The sequence below is a fragment of the Gobio gobio genome, assembly GCF_949357685.1.
Source record: "Gobio gobio genome assembly, chromosome: 4".
In the NCBI taxonomy this organism is placed as follows: Eukaryota; Metazoa; Chordata; class Actinopteri; order Cypriniformes; family Gobionidae; genus Gobio; species Gobio gobio.
The window spans coordinates 33,610,242-33,632,821 of record NC_137100.1 but is presented as its reverse complement, the minus strand read 5'-3'; the positions used below and the strand labels follow the sequence as shown (position 1 = coordinate 33,632,821).

The window sequence follows — 22,580 nt, the reverse complement described above, 5'->3', positions numbered from 1 at the left end:
CATTGCAAACTAAACTTGCTTAAATACACAGAAGTCAGTGGATCTGGACCCTCCTGATTCTATCAAAGAATCTTGAAAAAAAAAAAATACAATAAATTTCAACATTGATAAGAAATGTTTTTTGAGCACCAAATCAGATCATATAAGAATGATTTCTGAAGGATCACATGTGACACTGAAGACTGGATTAATGATGCTGAAAATTCAGCTTTACCATCACTGGAATAAATTATATTTAAAAATATATTCAAATTAAAATAAATGTTACAGTTTTTATTGACCAAATAAATGAAGCCATTTCAAGACAAAAACATTACAAAAAAATCTTACAGACCTGAAAATTATTGAACGGTATCAGAGACAAATTATAATAAACCTACAACTCATCCCCTCAGAATCTTGCTCACTTAGAAAATGTTTTAAATGGCAGTATTCCGGTTATTATTCCAATATACAGTTCCAGACAAAATCATGACACATACACATAAAAGACTCAAATAGCTTCATAGGCATTCTTTAATCTGCCCGAACAATCAAAACACATACCAATATACAGAGTGGAGAAAAATACATGATATTTACATAGAAAGAAAAAAAAAATATTTGTGGAAAGGTTCCAATAAGGGAAAAAAAGTGTAGACTTGACGTCATCTGACACTTCATATTGTGTGCTAGTACCTTCAAATATTGGTTTTTTCCTCATACAAACTTTTATAAACATTATAAAATATTAGATAGGGCAATATCTGATTACTATAAAACATGTACCTAGTACAAAATAACAGAATATAATAAAGTCTGTAAAAATATTTAACATATTTGAAAACAATGAAGCAGGCAAAAACAGGACAACTACAGATATTTTTGAGGCCAATAAATAAAACCAAAGGAAAATAGAAAGTATTAATATAATAACAGTAATACAAACTAATACATCCTAAAAATGGACTTGAACCCCAACTACCACAGGTATGATAACCCTTCATGTATTTAACGCCGCCCTGATAAGAACAACGCTGTCCCCAAGTCTGTATGATGTAGTTTTCCCACTTCACCAGCAGAGGACAACATAACACCATTCACCACTGACAACGGCCGACAGCACTTGGGCGAATTGTCCTTCAATAAATAAATATCACCTTCATTGTGTAAGAAACAGCATTACACCTGTAACACTGACAAACCAAACACTGTTTTTCCTTCAACGACACTGGCAACCGTAACGACAAGAAAAAGGGATGAAGGGAAGCATTTTGCTGCAGAATTCTCACAAAAGAGTTTACACAAGAAAGGAATTGACATCTTTATTCACAGAAGCATCCAGTGCATTCGGCAACCCTCTGCGGGTTTGTCACGCACACATCAGTGGTCACTCACAGAGGTTAAAGCAATGCATTACTCTCATTTCATATGCATAAAAAAAAAACTGACAAACACAATATCAAAAAATAGTGACAACATAAATCTATACTTAAATTAATGTTTCAGGTACAATAAAAAATATACAGTACTGGAACCCAGTACACATAATGCTGGTTTGTATCTTTTTTTTCCCAACAATTGAGTTTGCCAACCAGCGGCATACTCAGAGTCAACAGAGAAGAACGACAGCATAGATTGGAATTGGATTGTAGTCAAGGGACATACCCCAAACACAGTCCTACTTCAGCTCAAACCACGATGTAAAGAGGGGGGGGGGGGGGGTGCAAAAGTCTGCACAAAGACATGAAAAAGCCTGAAATATCCAGTATGAAAGACAGAAAGAGAAGGTCCTTGTAAAAAGATGCTGCTCTTTCCAACATAAAAATGCACCGATCAGCAAAATATGGATTGTCATTTCCCTTGAAAAACAGGGATACATCTCACTTTTGGAAGGGGCAAAAGGGGGACACAGCTTGCTTGTCAGAGGGTTCACTTGATTTTGAGCTTCTCACAGGATTACGTCCTGTTCAACAAAGATGACCTGCATGAAATGAAACAAAAGAGTCGTTTAATGATTCAAAATGATCCAAGCAAAAATACGCAACGTTCAATGTTTTTTACTTAAAGTCACAATGAAACGGAAGTTGTGACAGATCTTTTCTTCCCTATTGTGATGCATATCCTATTGAGAAGAAGGAAAAAAAAAATATATATATATATATATATATATATATATATATATATTATATAATTTTTATTTTTTTATTTTTTTAGGGTGGAGACTGAAGGATTGAAAAAGTCCTGCATACGCCTCCAGAGAGAAGCTGTTTTCACCGGTAGGTCCAGTTATGACATTCTAATTATTACACGGTCAAAAAAAGGAAAATGTATGCATATGTATACCTATTCACAATAAAACCAAGAAAATGTATTTCGAAATAGGAATTAAAGTCCGCACAAATTCATCCAAAATCTATTACACGTTGTATAAAACCTTGAGTTTATATTATGAGCTCCTCATATATGCGTTTTAGTGTGAGCAGACGTTGTGCGTGAGGACAATGGACACGCTGTACAGTATCTGCCATGTGTGCTTATCCAAGTCCAGTGCCCTACACTTGATAAATCAAGTATAAACTGGTTTCAGACTAGCAGTAAAAGGCAACTTTGCCCTGTGCACATTATTCTTCTGTCTACACATCAGCTGGATGGTCTATTCTTTCTGCTCTGCCCTGTTTCCTGCTGGGTTATGCTGCCTTCACGTGCTATCGGAAATTTGGTCATTCCGACTTCTGAAGTCGTGATTACGAGCTCATTGCATTCAAGTTTCAAAATGTGAGGGCGTTCATGTGCAATTTTTACCTAGGAAACTCGTATTTACGATAATTCCGAGAGCACGTGAAGGCAGCATTACTATCCTCACGCCGAGACATTGAGAGTCATACAAGTGCTGAGTGGGGTGGAGCACGAACTGCTGATACAGACAGAATCTGGTGCTGTGACAGATTCTGTCGCAGTGGGGAAAAAATGCAGCCCACCGTTAGCCTCCGCATTCACTTTCTTCCTCCCCTATCCCTCGCTCTATCCATCCCTCTTGAGCAGTAAAGCTATCAGGAAACATGACTAAGCAAGAGCCAAGAGGTCTCAAGCAAATATGTGTGTATCTATCACTGACTAATCTTTGGCAAGCGTTAATGGAAGATGTTTTGTTTATATATTGAAAATGATTCATTGAAATTAACGCGAGATAATGTGCTTCTTTATATAAAATAAAAATAAATTGTGAAATAAGTGTTCTTAAATACTTTAAAAACATTAACGCTACACAGTGTAATTCCCAAAACACCATAATGTTCCAGTAAGAAACAAAAGGCAAACGACGCCTTAAAACATGATTTAAAAGTAATACAAAATAATGTGCTTAATTGAAGGTTCATTCGTTTATCCACTAATTAATTTTCATGACTGTTTATTATTGGATGAGATTTTTTTTATCCTTCAATTTGGGGCCGTTTTGACTGATTCACTGAAAAGAACAGGTTCAAAAGAACAGTTATAAATCAGATATTATTTGGCTTGCAAGCACACTGAACTCTAAACTAGCCATATTTAACCGACTAGATGAATAGTATAACTAGATGAAATTCTATTTATTGCAGACATTTCCATGACTTTTAGGATTTTATTTTATTAATTATTTTTCAAGACATGGACATCTGATTTCTCTGACAGTGGGAACCCTGTTAACTGAATCTTTTGATTAGACAATGTCTATCAGCAAACGTCACCGATCTTCAGACAGGCCAGGAATAATCTCAACATCTGAATGCATTCACACATACCAAGAGAGCGTCAATCAACAGCCCTGATGAATCATATCATACACACCTGAGAGATTTCCATCGGTCTTTCTCCATGTTGTTCTCCGGTCCTTCACTTTCATATGATGCCAGATACAAAGCTGTTGATAGATCATTGAGATGAGACGAGTGTGTCAGCAACAGAAAACAAAGCCACCTGTTTTCATTCATGAGGAATGTTCTGAACTCGTGTTACTTGGTTATTTAGCATGACGGCATTTAACACCTGAGGTAAATTATGACAAGTGCAATTGTCTGTGTCTGGTATCTTGTGTGCATATTTCGCAACTGTCATTAGAACAGGTTTATGACGCCAGTGGCAGAAAATGAGTAAGCAGAAGAGCTAGACAGGAAGTCCTAGCTGACAGTAAACAAGGAAGGCAGAATGTAAAAATTAATCAGCACTGCCTTCCATCACTATTATCAAGTGTCTGGGATTTTAGTAGATTAAAATCACCATTAAAACGTGTCAAATTAATCAAACTAGCATTGAAATAATCCCATAGCATCATTACCATCTTCACTGAAGACTGGTGCGGTCAGGAGATACTGCAGAATCTTGCGGTCTCTGTCAAAAGGACACTCCACCTTCTTCCACGTCATAAACTCCATCACTTGTTTGGCCAGCTCCCAGAATTTCTGCAGCAGAATCAAGATGGATTCAGTTAGAGATCGTCTATGTTTTGTGTGTAGCTACTGTCACACTGAATCCATGCCCTTGAAACTCAATTTCAACAGATGCATACGTCAATGAACTTTTGAAGCTACGTGACAGTTTTTTCTCAACCATCCATTGTTATTCAGTAGCTGTGACGGCAGTTGTTTCCATGCATCATGTTAGTTTGCATGTGTAGCCAAGCCAAACAGAAAGAATTACCTCAAAATTGAAATGTCCGTTCGGGAGCCTGTTGGCACATCCTTCATTGAGGAAGTAAATGTCTTTGATCAAGAGGCTGAAGAAAGGAATAACAATCTGGAAGGCAAAAAAGGGAACATAAGATAAGGGAACATAAGACACAACATCTACAACTGACCAAAAACCCAAAAAACCCAAATGAAGCAGCCTCATTGGAGGCTATCTGAAGGTTATTGTGACAGTAAGACTGCATTAGGCAATAGCGTTTTACAGCTGCCTCTAAAAGCCTACAGGGCAGAGCACAACTGGATCTACCACTTTGGAGGGCAATAACAATGTTTCATGACGCAAGGAAGCAGTGGCGTGCACGTGAGGCCGAAATCTTAAGTCTATGGTAGCAGATTCAGCTACAACATGATAAACAAAGCTGTCTCTATATATATAGATGCGTCACTCCTGTATTCAAAACACAAAACAATCCGCAATTCAAGCTTTGACGCATACGCATCAGATGTGGAAAATAGCAAAGAACTAAAATCCACGGCACACTGACCAAAAAAAATAACCAAGTAAAAAAGTCCCATGTTTTAAATTTTTTGTAGACCTGAAAATTACCATCATTCTGAAAAGCAATAGAAAATGGAAATAAATACTTTTTATAATATTAATACAGTAAATTATTCCATGGCATCACCCTTTTAGTTTTTTGCATTTATTTTTAGTGTTAAACCTGAACACCCCACTCAAACGAATAAACAAAAAAATAAACAAAAAAATAAAAACAAACTAGTGACATTATTGCAGTAAAGCCCAATGTGACTAATTAACCTCAAGTTCAAATCGAGCTTAAAATAAGTGTAACAACCACTAGCTAAAACAAGGGGTCAAAAATATGAGATGAAAAATATGAATATGAAAAAATATGATGAGTTAAATACATTAAGAGAGCAGTAATGCATTCCTGATTTAATTTGTTTACAGTGGAAATTCCTGCCCTGGAACATGCACTTATTTTGTCCCTTATATCTTTAAAGTAACAACACTAGCCAACAAAGTGTAAACACATCTGATTTTAGGGAAAAACAAGTGACATGGGCCACTGTGATGCAAAAAAGCCCGTCCCCCCACAGAAGGCTGAGCATTCCAGAGTTGCTCTGGAACATTCTGTCTCACCACCCAAACCCACACAGCGAACATCTCCTCCCTAACCAGTCGAAGATGCAAAACAAGCCCTACAAAGCTTAACAAAAACAAACAAATCCAAAAGATGTACAAAACAGTTGTGCATTTTAACGAAGACATTGACAATGTCGAGCATCCTGTTGGCAGACTCGTGCCGGAAGGATTTTATTGGAAAACACTGAAGAGCATCAGAACATTTTGTTAACTGGCCGACTGCCATGTTTTTAGAACAAAAATGGAGCATATTTTTGCAGAGGAAACAGAATGTCCCATTTGACGCTTGGCCCTCAGCAAATCATCCATAAATGGCCCAAACATTATTACATAACTCTCGGCCAAAGAGGCCAAACTCAATTTACTGTAAATACAAAGCTTCTGGATTGGGGTCTGACTTTCTTTTTTTTTTTTTACTGGCATCTTTTACGCACGGAATCTGATTTAATCACTGTCCTCATTACGTTTGTTGCTGATATCAATACAACATATCGCACACTTCAAACACTGTTTGAAAACAGCCAAAGCCAAACAGTGTTATGAAACCATCATTCCTACGGTTTCTGTGAGAAAACGTCTGGAAGAAGAAATGAAGCGCATTACCTTCTCTCTGCTACTATGAGCAGTGATGGATCTCTGAGTGGCTCCACGCAGCGCTGTTCTGTAGTTGTAGAAATTGCTAGAGGGATCCATCTGGTGCTGAGAATAGAGAAGAAGAAAAAACATGTTTATGCACCAACCTCAGGACTTGGCCTGAAAAATGTAGATGTGGTTTCTACAAACTAAAGTTTCTAATGAGCCCTAAATCCATTTGACATGGTTACGTCTTAGTTAGAACTACTGATTTAACCAAAGGCAACATGAGTCACTCTAGTTACTATTCAGCATGGGACTTTCTTTCATGGGAACCAAGTAAGATGAGACATTTCATGTGCTTTCAAACTTCATTAAACTTTTTGCCTGAAGGTGAGATGTTCACAAAGGTTCAGTCATCTTAAACCAGCAGTTTTAGTAGGTCCACAAAAGTTTGGGGTCAGTAGTATTTTTTTTTATGTTTTTGAAAGAAGTTTTACACACTCTCACCAAGGCTTCATTTAGTTGATCAAAAATACAGTAAAATTGTGAAATAATATGAAGACAAATGTATTTAATTTGTCCTTGCTGAATAAAAGTATTATTCTCTCAAACTTTTATCAGGGACTAGAGGTGAATTTCTGCAGCTTTAACATTCAAGATTGTAATGCTACAGGGAAGGCAAGAGGCCCACTAAGCCTTTTATCCTACAATCCTCCATGGTCTGAAAGTAAAACAAAAGGAAAAAGTTGTTGTGATACAGAGGCTGAACCTCCCTGAAGACTACACATAGAGTCCCTATTTACACATCAAAAAGCTGCAAGCCACAAGGGGAGACTGTACCACGCACGTGTAGGTGTGTGTGTGTTGCCTACATAAGTCATATATCAAGTTCAAGGCCTCTATAAAGATAAAGCAAGACCTAAACAAACCCTCTTTAGACAGTAAACACAGTGTACAGATTCAAAATGAAAGCCTTAAACTGTGGCCTAAAAGCTTTCTAAACATTTGCACATCCACTCAAAGGGAGAATTGCTGTGCTTCAGAAAAATTATGATACAAAACCAACAATTCTCGCCCACTTGGGACTAAAATTGGCAAGAGGTGGCGTCCATATTGTCAGGGGTTTGAGCATCATGCATGCATGAGTCACGGGGACAAGAGCCAGGGTCGAACACTTAATGTGATTAGTGCCATGTCAGCACTGCATTCACCACCATTCAATCCCACTCATGTTGTCCCCTACATATTCCCTCACTCCAGTGAGTCACACCCACCCACTGCTGTAAACAGAAAAGACAACATCAATCCCATCATGATGAAAAACCTACCTCTAGTATATCAAATTTGGCGGTTTTGACTTTGCCCCAGGTCTTCTTGAGCCGTGACACTGGACTCATGTTCATCCCGGCTGAAAGACACACAGAAACAGACACAGGTCAGCACACTGCAACACCTCGTTTCCTGTCAGAGGTGCAATTTCTCTATAACAAATAGAGCAGTTAGGCCCATGAGCCCACATGAACAATGGCATTAGAAGGAGCATCATTTCCCTCAGACAATAAGTTCAGCTTATAGTGCCGAGGGTCATGGTGGGCTTGTGCAGTCAGCACTAATGACCATATGAGGTCAGAGTGTTGACTGGAAATCACTAGGGGTGGGTCAACCAATCGGATTCTTCTGTACCGATGACAGAATCATTTCTTACTAAACCTTGCTTAGATGATAATCTACTCGTTTTTGAAGCGTTAAAATCTTTACTTTCCTAACGCACATTCTTGGTATTGTTTAGCCGTTGTTTTAGCATTCAGTCCATTTTGGTATATATAATGTTCATAATATAAACAATTCCTGTTGCACTCTGAAATAAGTTTGGGGTCAGTAAGATTTTTACATTTTTTCAAAAGTCTCGTATGCTCACTAAGGCTATATTTATTTGGTAAATACAGTAAAAAAAAGTGATATTGAGAAATATTACAATTTAAAGTGACTTTTCTATTGTCATATATTTGATCATTCCTATGATGGTAAAGCGGAATTTTCAGCAGCCATTACTCCGTTCTTCAGTGTCACATGATCCTTCAGAAATCACTCTAATATGCTTCTTATTGTCATCAATGGTAAAAAGAGTTGTGCAGCATTAAATGTTTGTGAAAACCCCAATAATGTGTTTCAGGAAATATCTTTTATTAGAAATTGAAATCTTTTGTAACTTCATAAATGTCTTTACTATGAATTTTGATCATCCTTGCAGAAACATTTCTCTCATTTTCTCCTATAAAAAAAAGTTATTATGGGTTCAATTATAGAAGTAAAATGATCTAGAAATATAAATTCACATTGACTTTAGAGAGACATTAGAATTAACCAATGGACATCGAAAATGTTGATATTTGTAGTTCATACAATTCACATTGCTGAATATTTTGTGATCTACATCTAAAAATCCATTCATTTTAGATATTTTCTTATCCAAACACAACAGTTTTAAGCCTGAACAAGAGCAGCACTATCTATCCATCAACAAAAGAGCCATCTGAGGCTTTAGTACCATTAGCAATCTGTCTGTACTAACAGGTGTCAGGCCCAGAGCTCCTCCGTCACACTAACATTATACTAGTGCGAATGATCCTTCAGTCCTAGCCACGCGCTGACACTATTCACATCACACAATGTACGTTGCCTCCAAAAAAAAAAACACTAGAAGGAGCGATAAACCTTTCCCATGACTTGTTTGTTCTCTTCCAGTGACTTTAATATCGGCCCTCCATCTCTAGGGAGGGAGGCTGGTGTAAGAGTCCCGGCCCACAGGCTTGTCTCCAGGGAATGACCAGGGAAAGGACAGCTGGCTCCACTCCCTCCCTCCCACAATCCCCCTCTCAATGAGTCTGTCCCTCTCTCAGTCTATTGGATTGGTCAACACTGACCATCTGCCTGAAGGATGCCGCTCTCTCGTTCCAGCTCTCACTCACACAGGCTGAACAGCTGCCTCCTCTCAAGGCCCTCGCCACTCCTGGTCCCCTACCCATAATGCCTCAGGCACAGGATGATTAATGCAGCCAATCATATTCTTATATAATTCTTATTGATAATAATAACAACCTGCATCATATATTTTTAGAAATCTAACTAATATAAAAATGTTTGGAACATATTTTATATAATATAATATAGCTAAAGATTATCTGTAGCTTACCAAACAATGAACAGATATAGATAAGACGCAGTAAAGGTTGATTTATTATCTAAACCTTGACGCACAGCTAAGGAAGACTCTCTGCAGCACTCCACAAACAAACTGATGAATTGTTTGCAGGGTCTATAAGAGATTTGACAATGTTGTGTGTGTTAAGCATACAAGAGCAAGGATTAGAAAAGCAAACCAAATCCTGCCAAAACAGCAAACTGTATTATCCAAACAGATTTGTGGGGAACAAAAGAGTTTCTGTAGCTGTAAGAACTGGAGCAAAGTGTTGCAAGGGACAGCAAAACACTCACTAATGATGGCCATGAGCGAGTTGAAGTTGCCAATGTTGAAGCATTCTCGTGCCACGTCGATGAAGAACTCAATGACTCGAGCCCGATGTTTCTTCTTTACAGGCTGCAAAGAAAACCAAGCAAGATTTTTGAACATCAAAAAGGGATATTTATAACTTCTGATTTCAAAGTTCATTGAATACTAAACACTTCCAAACCTTTCATGATATAATCGAAATATAATCTATGCAACTGCTCAAAAGTTTGGGGTTGTTAAGATTTTTTGAGATGTTTTTGAAAGTCTCTTATTAAGTCTTTTTTTTTAATGAATAGAAAGAACAGCATGACCCTATTAATTTTCTGACCCGAAACTTTTCTATAAAGCCTATATTTAAAATCACACTAGAATCACTAATTGTGCAACACAACTAACTAATGTACAAGAATATAAGTTGCTAGGTGAGTCATAGCATTAAAGCAGATAATTACCATGCAGATCTCTGTCGCCACCAGGTAGCTGAGCCTGTTGAACCACTCCACATAAGCCTCCAGGTTACTTGCTTTTTTGTGATCACTAAAGCATCTCTGCAAGAATCAAAATTTCAAAGATCAATATCACCATTGTATTTACACTGAAGCCTGAGTTTAGTCAAGAGACTCATTTAGAACATTGTGGTTTTTTTTTGTTTTTTTTCTTTACAAAAATACACCATATATTGGTCATCTACCATTATTATCTGTGTTTTTTATTTATCGGCTTTAGCCAGTTTAATGTTTTTTTTTTTAAACAAAATAGTTAAAGATATATGTGTGATAGGAGACACCTTGAAGTTTTCCTCCATAACTATTTTTACTGTGTTCTTACTGCTCCTATGCATTTTATAATATTTATGTGTGGTTTTCCGTTTAATCTGATATTTTCCTTTTAGCTATTTATGGAAAAGTTTGTGCAAATGTTTGTTGGTTTTATCCATCCTATTTATTGTATTTATTGACTTATTCATCTTGTGTATTTGTTTATTTCAATATCAATGCATGTAGTTTTTAATCCTAAATTCTGAACTGCAAAAACTTTGACAGCAATTAAAAGAGTTCATCATTTGTTGAATGATCACTCTTTAAAGGGATAGTTCACCCAAAAATGCAAATTGTCATCCTTTACTCACCCTCAATTTGTTCCAAACCTGTATGAGATTCTTTGTTCTGCTGAACACAAAAGAAGATATTCTGAAGAATGTTTGTAACAAAGCAGATTGAGCAACCATTGACTATCATAGTATTTTTCCCCTACTATGGTAGTCAATTGTTGCTCTATCTGCTTGGTTACAAACATTCTTCAAAATATCTTCTTTTGTGTACATCAGAACAAAGAAACTCAAACATGTTTGGAACAAATTGAGGGTGCGTAAAGGATCACAATTTTCATTTTTGCGTGAACTATCCCTTTAAGTGATCTCACAGAACTGTGCATGCTGGGACAACACAAGAAACAAAGGCCTCTGAGATGACTGATGATCTCCAACAATGCACATTCAATTAGTTTGTGCTATTATCTGTTTAGGGAATGTATGCAGGCGCTCTGTCTGAAAGCTTGTCACTCTATCCCTTCATTCCTCACATTCCTACAGTCAGATTGTGCCACCCGTCACACAATGCACAATACACCCTACTCTACCTTTGATGGACAACATCAGAGAGCCATGACGGTGCACAAGGACCCTCTGGAGAGACATGGCGACCAAAACAAAAGAGAAAAATCGCACCACGAGCTGTTGCCTAGCAGCCAGACGGCAATGGGCATTACGAGGCAGGGCTAAGCAAACTTTTGGCGGGTTATTGTGAGAAACCAGTTGCTAGGCTTTGGCCACAAAAGGAGACTGTGAGGAACGTGAGGAGGGAAACTTGGACAATGACCGATTAGACGAGGAATGTGCTGTGAACGTTGTTTGAAAAAGGTGACACCATGTTGAACCCGTTGAATGTAAACATTGTGCGTATTGATTTGTCCAAGCTGGATCTTTGCTGTAGTGAGTGAAAGACATAACATTTGCGTTGAATGTATTTTTAGTTAAAGCTACACTATGTAACTTTTCCATCCACTAGAGGTCGCCTGTTCAAAACAAAGGCGTAGTTTGATGACGGCACGTTTGAGCGCAGACTCTTGGGACGTAGTCTTCACCTCACAGCCGGTGGAAAACAGTCTGGATAGGACTCGGGCAGAAATCATGTTCATGGGTGCGATTATTAACGTTACTGTAGTGAAGCAGAGCAGGACCGAGTGTTGTGGAGCTGAGCAAGGCCGCAGGAGCGATTGAAGAGCAGGACTGTTATTATGGCATAGTCGCCGGCGGGACTTTTATTATGACACGGTTGCCGGCGCCACTTCCTCTTTTCCAGTCATGAGTGAGGTAACGCAGCTCTGTTTATCGTATTAGATCTATCTGAGTGTGTTGAAAAGGAAGTTATGACGTTCACTCGGCGGCTGCTATGACACTTGTTCACACTGCAGTGAGAGTAAAGTGTTTCACTGAATAAAACCGGAAACTGAGGGTAACGCAGATATGACGCAATCGACAGGCGACTCCCTCACACGCATAGCTCACACGTCCCGGTTCCTTGGTTAAAATAGCAATTTTCTCACGATTTACAAATAGTTGAAAACATTTGGGATATTCTAAGTACTCAACTGAACAAAATATATAACACTGGCCTAGTGGTTTCTGGATATTTTACTGCAAAAATCACCTTCAACCTTTAACCTTGCTGACCATAAACCAGAGGAGACTGTTACCTTGTCGTTATCAAGAGGGTCTTTCTGAACAAATGCCTGAACAAACTCCTCTGGTCCGATGTAGCTCAGTCTTTCCTGAAAAATAAAGATGATGTCAGTGTATGCTTTGCAGCAAGTCCAAATGGTCACCTTAAATAACTACACAGATTATTGATTTTGTAAATGAATCCATCCAAACCCACAGTGAGGTGAGGAATGTAAGGTCATGTAAACTGAGGAAGTTCCTCTCACCAGTTCAATGTGTGTGAGTTGTTGTGCCAGGGTAAAGGGGTCGTTGCAGATGGTCAGAATGTCTCTCTGGATAGACTGAGGTTTGGTCTTCAGCACAGTTAGCCTGTCGGTCACAGAGGAGTTGATCTTGGCCAGGGCCTCCTCATACTGACTCAGTGTGGTGAGCTTACGGATCAGTGTTTGTGTCATCTGTTGCACCGCCTTACGATAGAGCTGAAGAGAGACAAGAGACAGAAGTCGTGGATTTAATTACAACCATGCTTTTATTGACCAGAATTACCTGCTAATCATTTATTCGAAAGGACTGACTACAACATGTGTCCTGCACTGATAAGAAAGCTGAGGGAATGCACAAACATCTAATAGATTTTCAGGCATATAACAGTGGGAAAAAGTCCTTATTCTCTTGAATGGTCAGCAATGATGGTGGCTTGGCTCACATGGTCTGTCGTTCCAAGATAGGGTCTTGAGTATGTTATATAAACAGTTAAAGCAAGATTATAAAACCGCAGCACTTCATTCATGTCCTTTCAAAAGGTTCACAAGAGCCCTGCATGCCTCCCATTTCCCCTCGTAACACAAGATGGGGTTGAGTTATCTAATAACAAGAGCCTGACACAGTTCTGGACTTCTGTTGCATAAGAAAAGGACAGCATGCCCTGTTGCTCAACATCAGTCAGGCAAAAATCTACATCCTTTGCCTGCTCAACAACCAGTGGGTTTTAAGAAGTAGATGTAAAAAAAATAGATTTGAGATTTTTTTCCAGCTAATGAACCATAAAAAATAAATAAAAAAAAGTATAGCATCCGATTGATCAGAATCCAGCTGCTTGAGGTTTCTGCTTGAGCATTTAAAGAGGTAGGGGGAAAAATAACTGCAGTGTTACTAATAATCAAAAGAATATCATCAGTTGGTGTGGACGCTAATGTCGTTATCGTTATAATTATCATTCTTGGTGTTAACAGCCCTTAAATTTTCCTGATTGAGTGCGGGATGTACAAAACATCTTTTGTTTCTGTCAGGCTTCTGTACTCCTTTCTGACACATAGAAAAAAAGTGGACCATTAATCTGTTGTGCACAGCCAGTCTTCAATAATTCCCTCTCCAAGGCCATGTTGACACACAGAGGAAAGGAAGATTATTTTTAGCAGGAGTTCTTGGCGATAACTGCTTGACATTTTAAGCAGCAATTCAGACAACTGACTTGTTGTGGAAAAATAAAAAAAGCTGATTGTGTGCTGCCTCCGCATTTTTAACCCTGGCACGAGTGTGCGACAGCCGTGCAGATCACTCTGGCACGGATACACCACACCCAGGTCAAGGGTGAATGCCCTCCATTACTTTCCCAATAAACAGAATTTGTGCAAAAGGTGTCCAAATGTGCACCAAATGCCTGGATCTGCAAATGTGCACCAAATGCCTGGATCTGCAAATGTGCCCTGCCTTTCCCATACAGAAGACCACAAGCATAATGACAATCTAAGCAGACCAGAGGCCTGAGGAACCAAACTGCGGTCTGGAGAAAGATGTTACGACCTCTATTCTCAGCTCTTGCACCGAAAGCAAGAGATCTGCGATGCAATTGCCAGTAAAAAGACAGAAAACAGCAGATCAACAAACTGCTGGCAAACTCATCAAGACTGATGATGAGGTCCAGAAGAGGTCAAAACCTAGAAGGCCTAACTGGAAACCACTAGAAAGTGATCTTGTTATGATGGACTGTGAGCACTGGAGAGTACATTTGAAAAAAACACCATGTATTATTATAAATACACCTATTGTCTATTATGTGGCTCTGACTGCTGTGAATTCCCCCGTCAATGTAGAGTACGAGTACATGTCGTACTCATGAAGGGGAAAACATGGACTGAATTACATAATACAGACAGCATATTGATGGTCTGAAGAAAAATTAATTCTTCACGCTATGAGACGCTCTTCTCATGCACAGATGCACATCTACCAGACAGGCGCGACAAATGAAATCTGTGTTTCGAGTTTTGACTAAGTAGTAGATTTAAAGATGAAAGAGACTTTGTTGAGTTTTCAAACAAAATGGTGTAACCATTTAATTTCCTCATTATGGGTCAGTGACATGTAAAAATATACATACGGGTAAATATATCGCTCTTTGTATTCATGTTGGTTTCTTTTGTCTGTATTAAGACCATTGTATCATTCCAACATTTTTGATAGAAAAATAAACTTAAGACAGAAATTAAAAACCTCCTCATCATATAAGAGGTGCGTTCAGGATATTGCATGTATGAATTGCGTTGTGAATTTTTAAATAAACAAATAAATAGGTCAACAACATCATTGACCCTTATACAGTTATAGCTTTCCATGTTATCTTTTGATTGTGCAGGCAGTCTTATTAGTTTAATCAGCCTTTCACTAGATTGAGGAGGCGGTACAACACGCACACATTTCCTCAATGAGCTTAGCAGGGCTGCAGAAGGTCATCGATCTCCAGGGTCAGGATGAAGCAGATCAATAGCCACACATGTGTTTACTACACAAGTCACAGGAGGATGAGTCCTGCTTGTCTTTTCGGGTTAGTGAAACATCATTCCCTTGGATCTGATGGGTCAGCGCCCTCCATCTTAAACTGTCTATTCTAACTAGCTCCCTGCTGTTAGTCATTACACTAACGCTCACAACCATGTGAGATGACCAGACCTTGCTCCAGCAAATCTCTTTATATTTCACTGTACATTAACAAAATCAAGATTTGCCAACAGAGGACTGTTCAACTGTGGAGATAAATGCCCACAGGAACATTCAAGGACAAAGCTTGATGAGAGCTGCCAACGTTATTCAAATTTAAGAGGAAGTGACAGGCTCAGCTCTGGCCGATAGACGTACGAGCACAACAGAAGGACGATAACCTGATGTAAAAAATAAAATATAAAAATCGAATCACGTAACACAACCAAAGAGTGTAGCTTTGGTTTTTGTGTACGGATGTTTTTAAAAGAATCTAGCATAAATGAGGATTCCAAATGTGGTGAAAAAGTCCCTTTGAGGAAACAAATGCTAAGCCAGAACACGGTAACATACGAGTCAGCGCTAATGGAACTATTTAAATGCAGCCTGTGGAAAAGCACCAGTGAAGACAAAAGCCGGCTGAACAAAAGAGCTTTATTCTCGCTCCTCTTGTCAGAACACTTTAGGTCTAAAGAAATCTCACTCCCCATTGCCCAGGTGTTGACACTCTTCTCACCCAGCATGTTACATCTAATGTCTTAAGCAGCCGAATGTTAAAGAAGCCATGCTAAGACAAAGATATGTTATTCTGTTTATGCTAATAATGGTACTAAAGGCATAAAGAAACGCTAATGCCGTGACTTCAGGTGACTTATTTTAAAACGCTGTTGCCCTTTAGCTGACATTTCCTTAAGAATAAAAACCTCATTGTTTCTGCTGAAATGATCATCTAACACTTTGAAGCGTCAGACTTACTTCATCTCCAGTACTCAGACGATGTGTTAGCTCCTTCAGACTCTTCATCATCCTCTCATCCCTGAAGTCATAGGGAAACGTCTCCGTCCACTCAGTCAGCAACTGCAGGATCTTAGGAGCAATTTTCCTTACTCTTGCCTATAGATAAAGTCAAAATAAACAATGCAATTGTAATTGCATATTATTGTCTCCAGATTCTTAAAGTTCCTTGCTAATGCTAGAGCAACCAATACGACTGAAGACACCTTGTATGACAGTAAGTAATGATACATGATGTTTTTGCCAGCCTACCTTGTCTGCCTGAGGATCACTGAGCCTCTGCTGGTCCACACACAAATGGCACACTTTGGACATCAGCTCATATGGGTGAATAAAGAGTCGGGAACTGAGCAGGAACGTGAAGATATATGTCCTCTGCAAGTTAATAAAAATTAGATCAATGTTGGTACAACAATATGTTTTTCACTATTCTAAACAAAACTAGTATCAGACTAAAACAAATCAAAGTGTTAACTACATGGAATTTATTTCTATTTATGAAAATATAACTTGTTAGCTACATTGCTGTTACAAAGTTTGGGCTTGGTACAAATTTTTTAAACTTTTTTTTCTTCTTCAAAAGAAGATATTCCCTCCAAATTCCCACCACTATTTGATCATAAATGCAGTAAACCAGTAATATAACAGTAATATTATAGTTTAAAATAACTTTTCTATTTTAATATACATTTAAAATGTAATTTATTCCTCTGATGACAAAGCTGAATCCTTACTCCAGTCTGCAGTGTCACATGATCCTTCAGAAAACATTCTAATATGATGATTTGATGCTCAAGAAACATTTTTTATTATTATCAATGTTGAAAACAGTTCTACTGCTCAAATTAATATTTTATTTTTGTGGAAACTGTGATATATTTTTTCAGGATTCTTTGATGAATAGAATGTTCAAAAGAACAACATTTATGTATATAACAAATCTTTTGTAATATACAACTTTGTCACTTTTGGTCAATTTAATGCGTCCTTGCTGAATAAAGCTATTAATTAAAAAAAATCATACTGAACCCAACCTTTTGAAAGGCAGTGTATGTTGGTGATTGTTAGAGACAGTTTTATGGTGTAAGTGTTTTGACATTTTATGAAAATTAATTTGAGATATAAAAAAAGTGTGCGGCATGCGTTTTCAATACTCAAAATACAATGTTACTTTTGAAACTCCATAATAGTCCATATACTCACATCAGGATAGTACGCCACTGTAGGGACCAAGTGCTCAATAAGAGCCTCCAAGGACCCCGACACCAGGTTGTTGTCATGGTAATACAGGCCTTCATAGTCCTCTTCCTTTGCCTTATAGAGATTCTTGTTGTATCCATTGGGCCCATACATCACTGGAAAGGGTGGCGTTTGAGGCATTTTGTCCTGTTGAAGGACACAAAAAAACAAGTCTGATGAGCCTCAGATAATGCAAACACAATCAAAAACAGACATTAACGCATGAACCAATTCGTTAATGTTGAGCCTTCATCCTCCTCTGAAAATTTTGTTTACCTTTGTGTAAATCACAAAGTCCCCAGTATCATTATAGGAAGCTGAGTGGAAAATTACTCTTCCTCGGATGGACGACTCATGGGGATGAAAATGTCGCGATTAATCTCAATGTGCAAACACCTTCCCTGATTGAGCCTGTGAGAACTTGAGTTTAAATCTCCATTCAGTAAGTATTTCAGACTCGCACTCTAATCCACCATAATAGCAGCTGTACGTACCGCCGTCGGGTTTCACTCACAAACACCAACAAATTAATCTTCATGCTGCTTTTACTTCACGTGGATGTACAAAACAGAGGCTCTTTTAACTATGGTTTGATAAGAAAAAAAAACACGATGACCTATTAGATCTAGTACTTCTGAAAAGAAGGATTCTCTTTTTTTCCCCCTCAAAACCAAAATGTGGCCCGTTACAGATGAGAGTCCTGTGAGTCGGTCAGGATTAGCTAGAGGTGATAAGCAGCCAAATGCAGTTCTTCACCCACACAAAGAGCTCTGGCTCACACTTCCTCCCTCCTACTTCTGTATCTTCCAGGCTCTTGTGGAACAGCAGAAAGTGAGTTTTGCACATGTCAATGCATCACCTAATCACGCGGGCGGCTCCAGCATGCCAGCACGAGCTTCTGTGCCATTTCAGAGCTTAGCCCGTGACTTTATGTGAGATTCCTGGACATTGCTCATATGGGCCCCTCAATGGAGGCATTCAGAGTTACGGCACGGGGTGTCAAGGGACACCCCGAACAATGTGCGGCCCCAATGGCCGCCTGCCTATTCAGGCTCACAGGCGTTTGGGTGCCAGAGTTGGACAGGAGTGCGCAGGAGGGAGGGGGTGTCGTATGATGTGGTATAACCTCAGTCCACGGCCCCCTTCAGAGACCTCCTTGGAAAAAAAACATAGACATTAGCATCAAAATGGAAGCCCAAGAGGTCAAAGCAGCAAGCGCCCCCCGCGCATCTGCTTTACCATGTGTTATACCATCTGAGCAAATCAATGAGTTGAAAAGCTAGGAAGGCCAAATTATGTCATGAGTGACTTTGTGCGTTGTGTATGTCTGTATGAATGATGCCTCTGGGAACCACAGCTTCATTTTCCATCTCATATTCTGTGACATCATTTGCCAAAAAACAAACAGATAAAGCAATAAGCAACTTTGTTGTTTTTGAACAACCTGTGTTCACTAAAAGTCCACTCAACTCTTATATGGCCAAAAAGCAGGATCCTCCTGCGCATCTGCCGATGCAAACGTATTAGTGAAGCCCCCAGGCCACAATGCAAATCTGCTAAAAACTGCACCAGAAAAAGCCAAAGCCCTTTCAAACTCACTAGGTACACCAGCTGCAGCCCGATCCAATTCTGCGAGTGAATAAAACAAAGCAGAAGCTGATTAGTAGCAGGGAATCTGGATGTGTTTACTTTTTGGTTGCAGGTGTCAAGTATGGCCAGCCACATGTCCTCTCCCCTCTCCCGTTTAAACAAACACGGAGCACAGAATTCACAACAGGGGCTGTATAGCGTATAAGCAAACAAAAAGGTCCTTGCTTTCACACAATTACTGCACTGTGTTTTTCAGAGCTTTTATTTTGACGATGTAGAATATTTGGCATCCATGCACGGCTGCATTTTAGATAGTTATGACTGTCAGAAAGCTGAAAACATTCTGTCCCACCCACATGTTGACTGTAGATCACAGCGGACTTCCTCAAGCATAAAGCAACATTAAGCAAGATAAATGAACTGTCTGATCTTCAGGATTCCCACACCTTTAGTTTCGACCAATGCATTTCCATGATTTTTTACAGATCACTATTGAATAAGGATTTTAATCTTTATATATATGAAGATAGCGCTCAAAGTTGATAAAATAGAATAGAACAGGTAATAAATAAAATAACACTTTTATTTACAATATTTAGATTTCCGAGACATTTCCACGAGTTCTTAAGATCAATTTCCATGGAATATTTACAGGTTTTCCATGGCTGTGGGATCCCCGTCTAATGCAAATGTAGAGGTTAAAGCAACAAAACTCAAATGTTCCGGACTGTTTTGAAACTGCATCCTCAACAACAGGGTTTGTTGAGCTCATTGGCATGTTATTAGGAGCTGTAAAGTTGTTGTGGCAAGTCTTATATTAAAGGTCGCTTCATGCTGAATATAAAAACAACCAAGGAATAAGCTCTAACAAATAGGAAGGACTGTTCACTGCTGTGCTTACAGGAAGACATGATTCCCACATTCCTTTAAAAGATCCAAACAAACAAACAAACAAACAAACACCTGTCGTATTCAAATGACTTTGTTTGCTATGGTCCACGCATCAGACTCTCAGAGTTCCATGTAAAACGACAAATTAGTATAAAAGGATGTTGCGAATATTATGAAACAAGGAAATAAACACGTCTGCTCAAGACACTGCCATAGACACCGGTATGACACAACAATTGCCAGGTCTCAATAAATTGAGCAAAAGGATCAAATTTAGTTTTTTTTTTTGGTTTCTGTCAAAGTGGGTTACATGTTAGCCTTGGGAAACGAGCAGGTGTGTGTGCATGGGTGTAAGGCGGTGGGGGAAGGGAGCTATGGCTTCATTGAAACTACTCAAGTGTGTTTGAGTAAATAAAGGGCTTGGCTGGCATAGTGTCCTTCCCACTGTAAAAGCACTTTGAGCTATACCTGGGTGACTTGTATCTCAGAGGCAAAGTCCAGCCAAATCACAGCGACCTGATGCAGATCAGCATTTCAGAACACAATCAAATGTCTCAGACACACTTCTTTTCACAATCTTGACCTGACCCTAATTTCAATACAATTCAATAAACATGGATTAATCAAGTAGATATGACAATCTGCCAAATTCCCAAAATAGCTTACTTATTTGATAGTGGGGAGGAACACATGGATCATCTGAAATCAACAGGGGAATATTTGGCATCAACTCTCCAGTTCCCAATCCCGCCCACCATAAGACCACTACCACACTAACATAGGAGGAATGAAAATGATTTCCCCACTGAACACTCAAAACTCCATAAAGCTGCCATCCTTCTGCAGTGCACACCATCTGTTTAGTGCACACTATATTCCTAAGCCAATTTACTGTCTTTTTATACCACCCTAAACAATTATAGGCTAATGGACTTTCATAGAGATTTCCATGATACTTTAAAATTTCACGAAACCCCATGGGTTTTCCAGGCTTAGAATCGCAATTTTAAAATGCTCTGAATATTCAGGGCATTCCCTGGTAAGGTATATAAACATTACCATCATTGTATAATAGTAAACATCTAAATATCATGGTCATACCATATGACACATACATTTAATCAAATTATCAATGAAAAATGTAATCATCAAACTATCAGACCAGTTTAATTACACTAATACCACAAATAACCAATAATCGTTCATGATGGTAACGTGCATGGCACTGGATATGTTGTGCATAGCATATCTGTGAGGAAAATCACATTCAGGACCGCCAACATACCACACCACATGCTAGATTCTCTACTAATATACTTATGTCAACAAGACAGCAATGAATATTATCAGCACCGCATATTTGTTGGTGTGTTTAGATATAAGAAACTGAATTCTGCCTGAAATGTATTGACTGACGGACATAGAGCAGGTTGTAATGTGAAATAATATCAAAACGCATGCAGACCAAGCGGCGTGTAAAAGGTTTTGTTATTAAAGCGCATAAAACATTGCTTGTGTTTCTCACCTCGAAAGGGACAGAGACTCCGCTGTAGATCAGCCCTGCAGAAGTTTGGCGTTGAATGGCTGAGCAAGAACCTCCGGACATATATATCGCACACTTAAAAAAAGATTCTTAAAACATATGAGCTCACATCAAGTCTTAAACCACGCTGAGGATTATTCCCAGGTCATACGGATACCGACTGTGACATTCAAGCGCAGGTCCTTATAATTATATCCAAGCAGTATGTGCGACGTGCTGTTCACTCACGATCCCAAGCAAGTGTGAGTGCGGATCCACTGAGCGCGCGAATAGTAAATGATAGTAGGCTGCACTGGAGAATGCGAGGCGGCCAATCAGCGGACAGCACCAGAAACCCGCGTGCATGTCCGCGCGCGCCCATCAGTTTACGGAATATTTCACTAAAAAAGACAACTGAAAGAAGAACAAAATGCCTGTCTGAGCGAAAATCCCCTGAAAAGAATTGTCTTGGTTACTTAGAAGTTTAGTCTATATTCAGAAAGACAGCGGTTCATTCACATTGTTCAGCGCAAAAGAAACAAATGGAATTTTTTTTGTTGAAAAGTTGTTTAAAAAAATAAAATGACATGAAATGACATGCATAGGCAAAAACAATGGGATTTTTTCTCATTCAACAATCAATTTGCATGTTTCAGGATTTTAACCAAACTTTGTTTAAAGACGATTCTCAACCATGCTATGAAATATATAGTCTAACTGAAAGAATTGATATACCATTTTACTTTATGCAATATGTGGGTAAAATGTCCATTCATGGGTTTTCTTAATTCAATGTAATGTATCTATACACTGTATCTAATTTGCATAGCCTATTATTGTGTTCTTGGAGCAACATGTAATGAAAAAAATAGTGTAACAATGGGTGTAAAAGTTGGCAACATTTTCATAATAATATCTAATATTTTATAGGAACATTGATATTTAAT

General features: G+C 38.7%; 1 protein-coding gene across 2 annotated transcripts; it reads right to left on the bottom strand.

The window, feature by feature from the left end:
- Nucleotides 1-254: 254 nt before the first annotated feature.
- Nucleotides 255-21,948, bottom strand: rasgef1ba (RasGEF domain family, member 1Ba). 2 transcript variants are annotated; one of them, XM_079815140.1, is made up of 14 exons: nt 21,637-21,948; nt 17,595-17,777; nt 16,644-16,766; nt 16,353-16,490; nt 12,887-13,099; nt 12,656-12,730; nt 10,354-10,449; nt 9,886-9,988; nt 7,719-7,798; nt 6,418-6,513; nt 4,660-4,755; nt 4,298-4,421; nt 3,811-3,883; nt 255-1,963 (listed from the first exon to the last, which is right to left on the bottom strand). In XM_079815140.1, the coding sequence occupies exons 1-14, from the start codon at nt 21,715-21,717 to the stop codon at nt 1,939-1,941; spliced, it is 1,506 nt and encodes a 501-aa protein (XP_079671266.1). In that variant the 5' UTR covers nt 21,718-21,948; the 3' UTR covers nt 255-1,938. The 2 variants fall into 2 exon arrangements, 1 of the variants encoding a protein (XP_079671266.1); XR_013816374.1 differs by lacking the exon at nt 255-1,963 and adding an exon at nt 2,195-2,687 and having other exon boundaries at nt 2,846-3,883; nt 21,637-21,910.
- Between the last annotated feature and the right edge of the window lie 632 nt (nt 21,949-22,580).

Coding starts and splice junctions, on each gene's coding strand:
- rasgef1ba (XM_079815140.1), bottom strand. CDS start 21,717: ATGTCCGGAGGTTCTTGCTCAGCCATTCAACGCCAAACTTCTGCAGGG. Junction 7,799..9,885: donor CTCGCTCATGGCCATCATTA/GTGAGTGTTTTG, acceptor TGTGTCTTTCAG/CCGGGATGAACATGAGTCCA. Junction 6,514..7,718: donor CCAAATTTGATATACTAGAG/GTAGGTTTTTCA, acceptor CTCTATTCTCAG/CACCAGATGGATCCCTCTAG.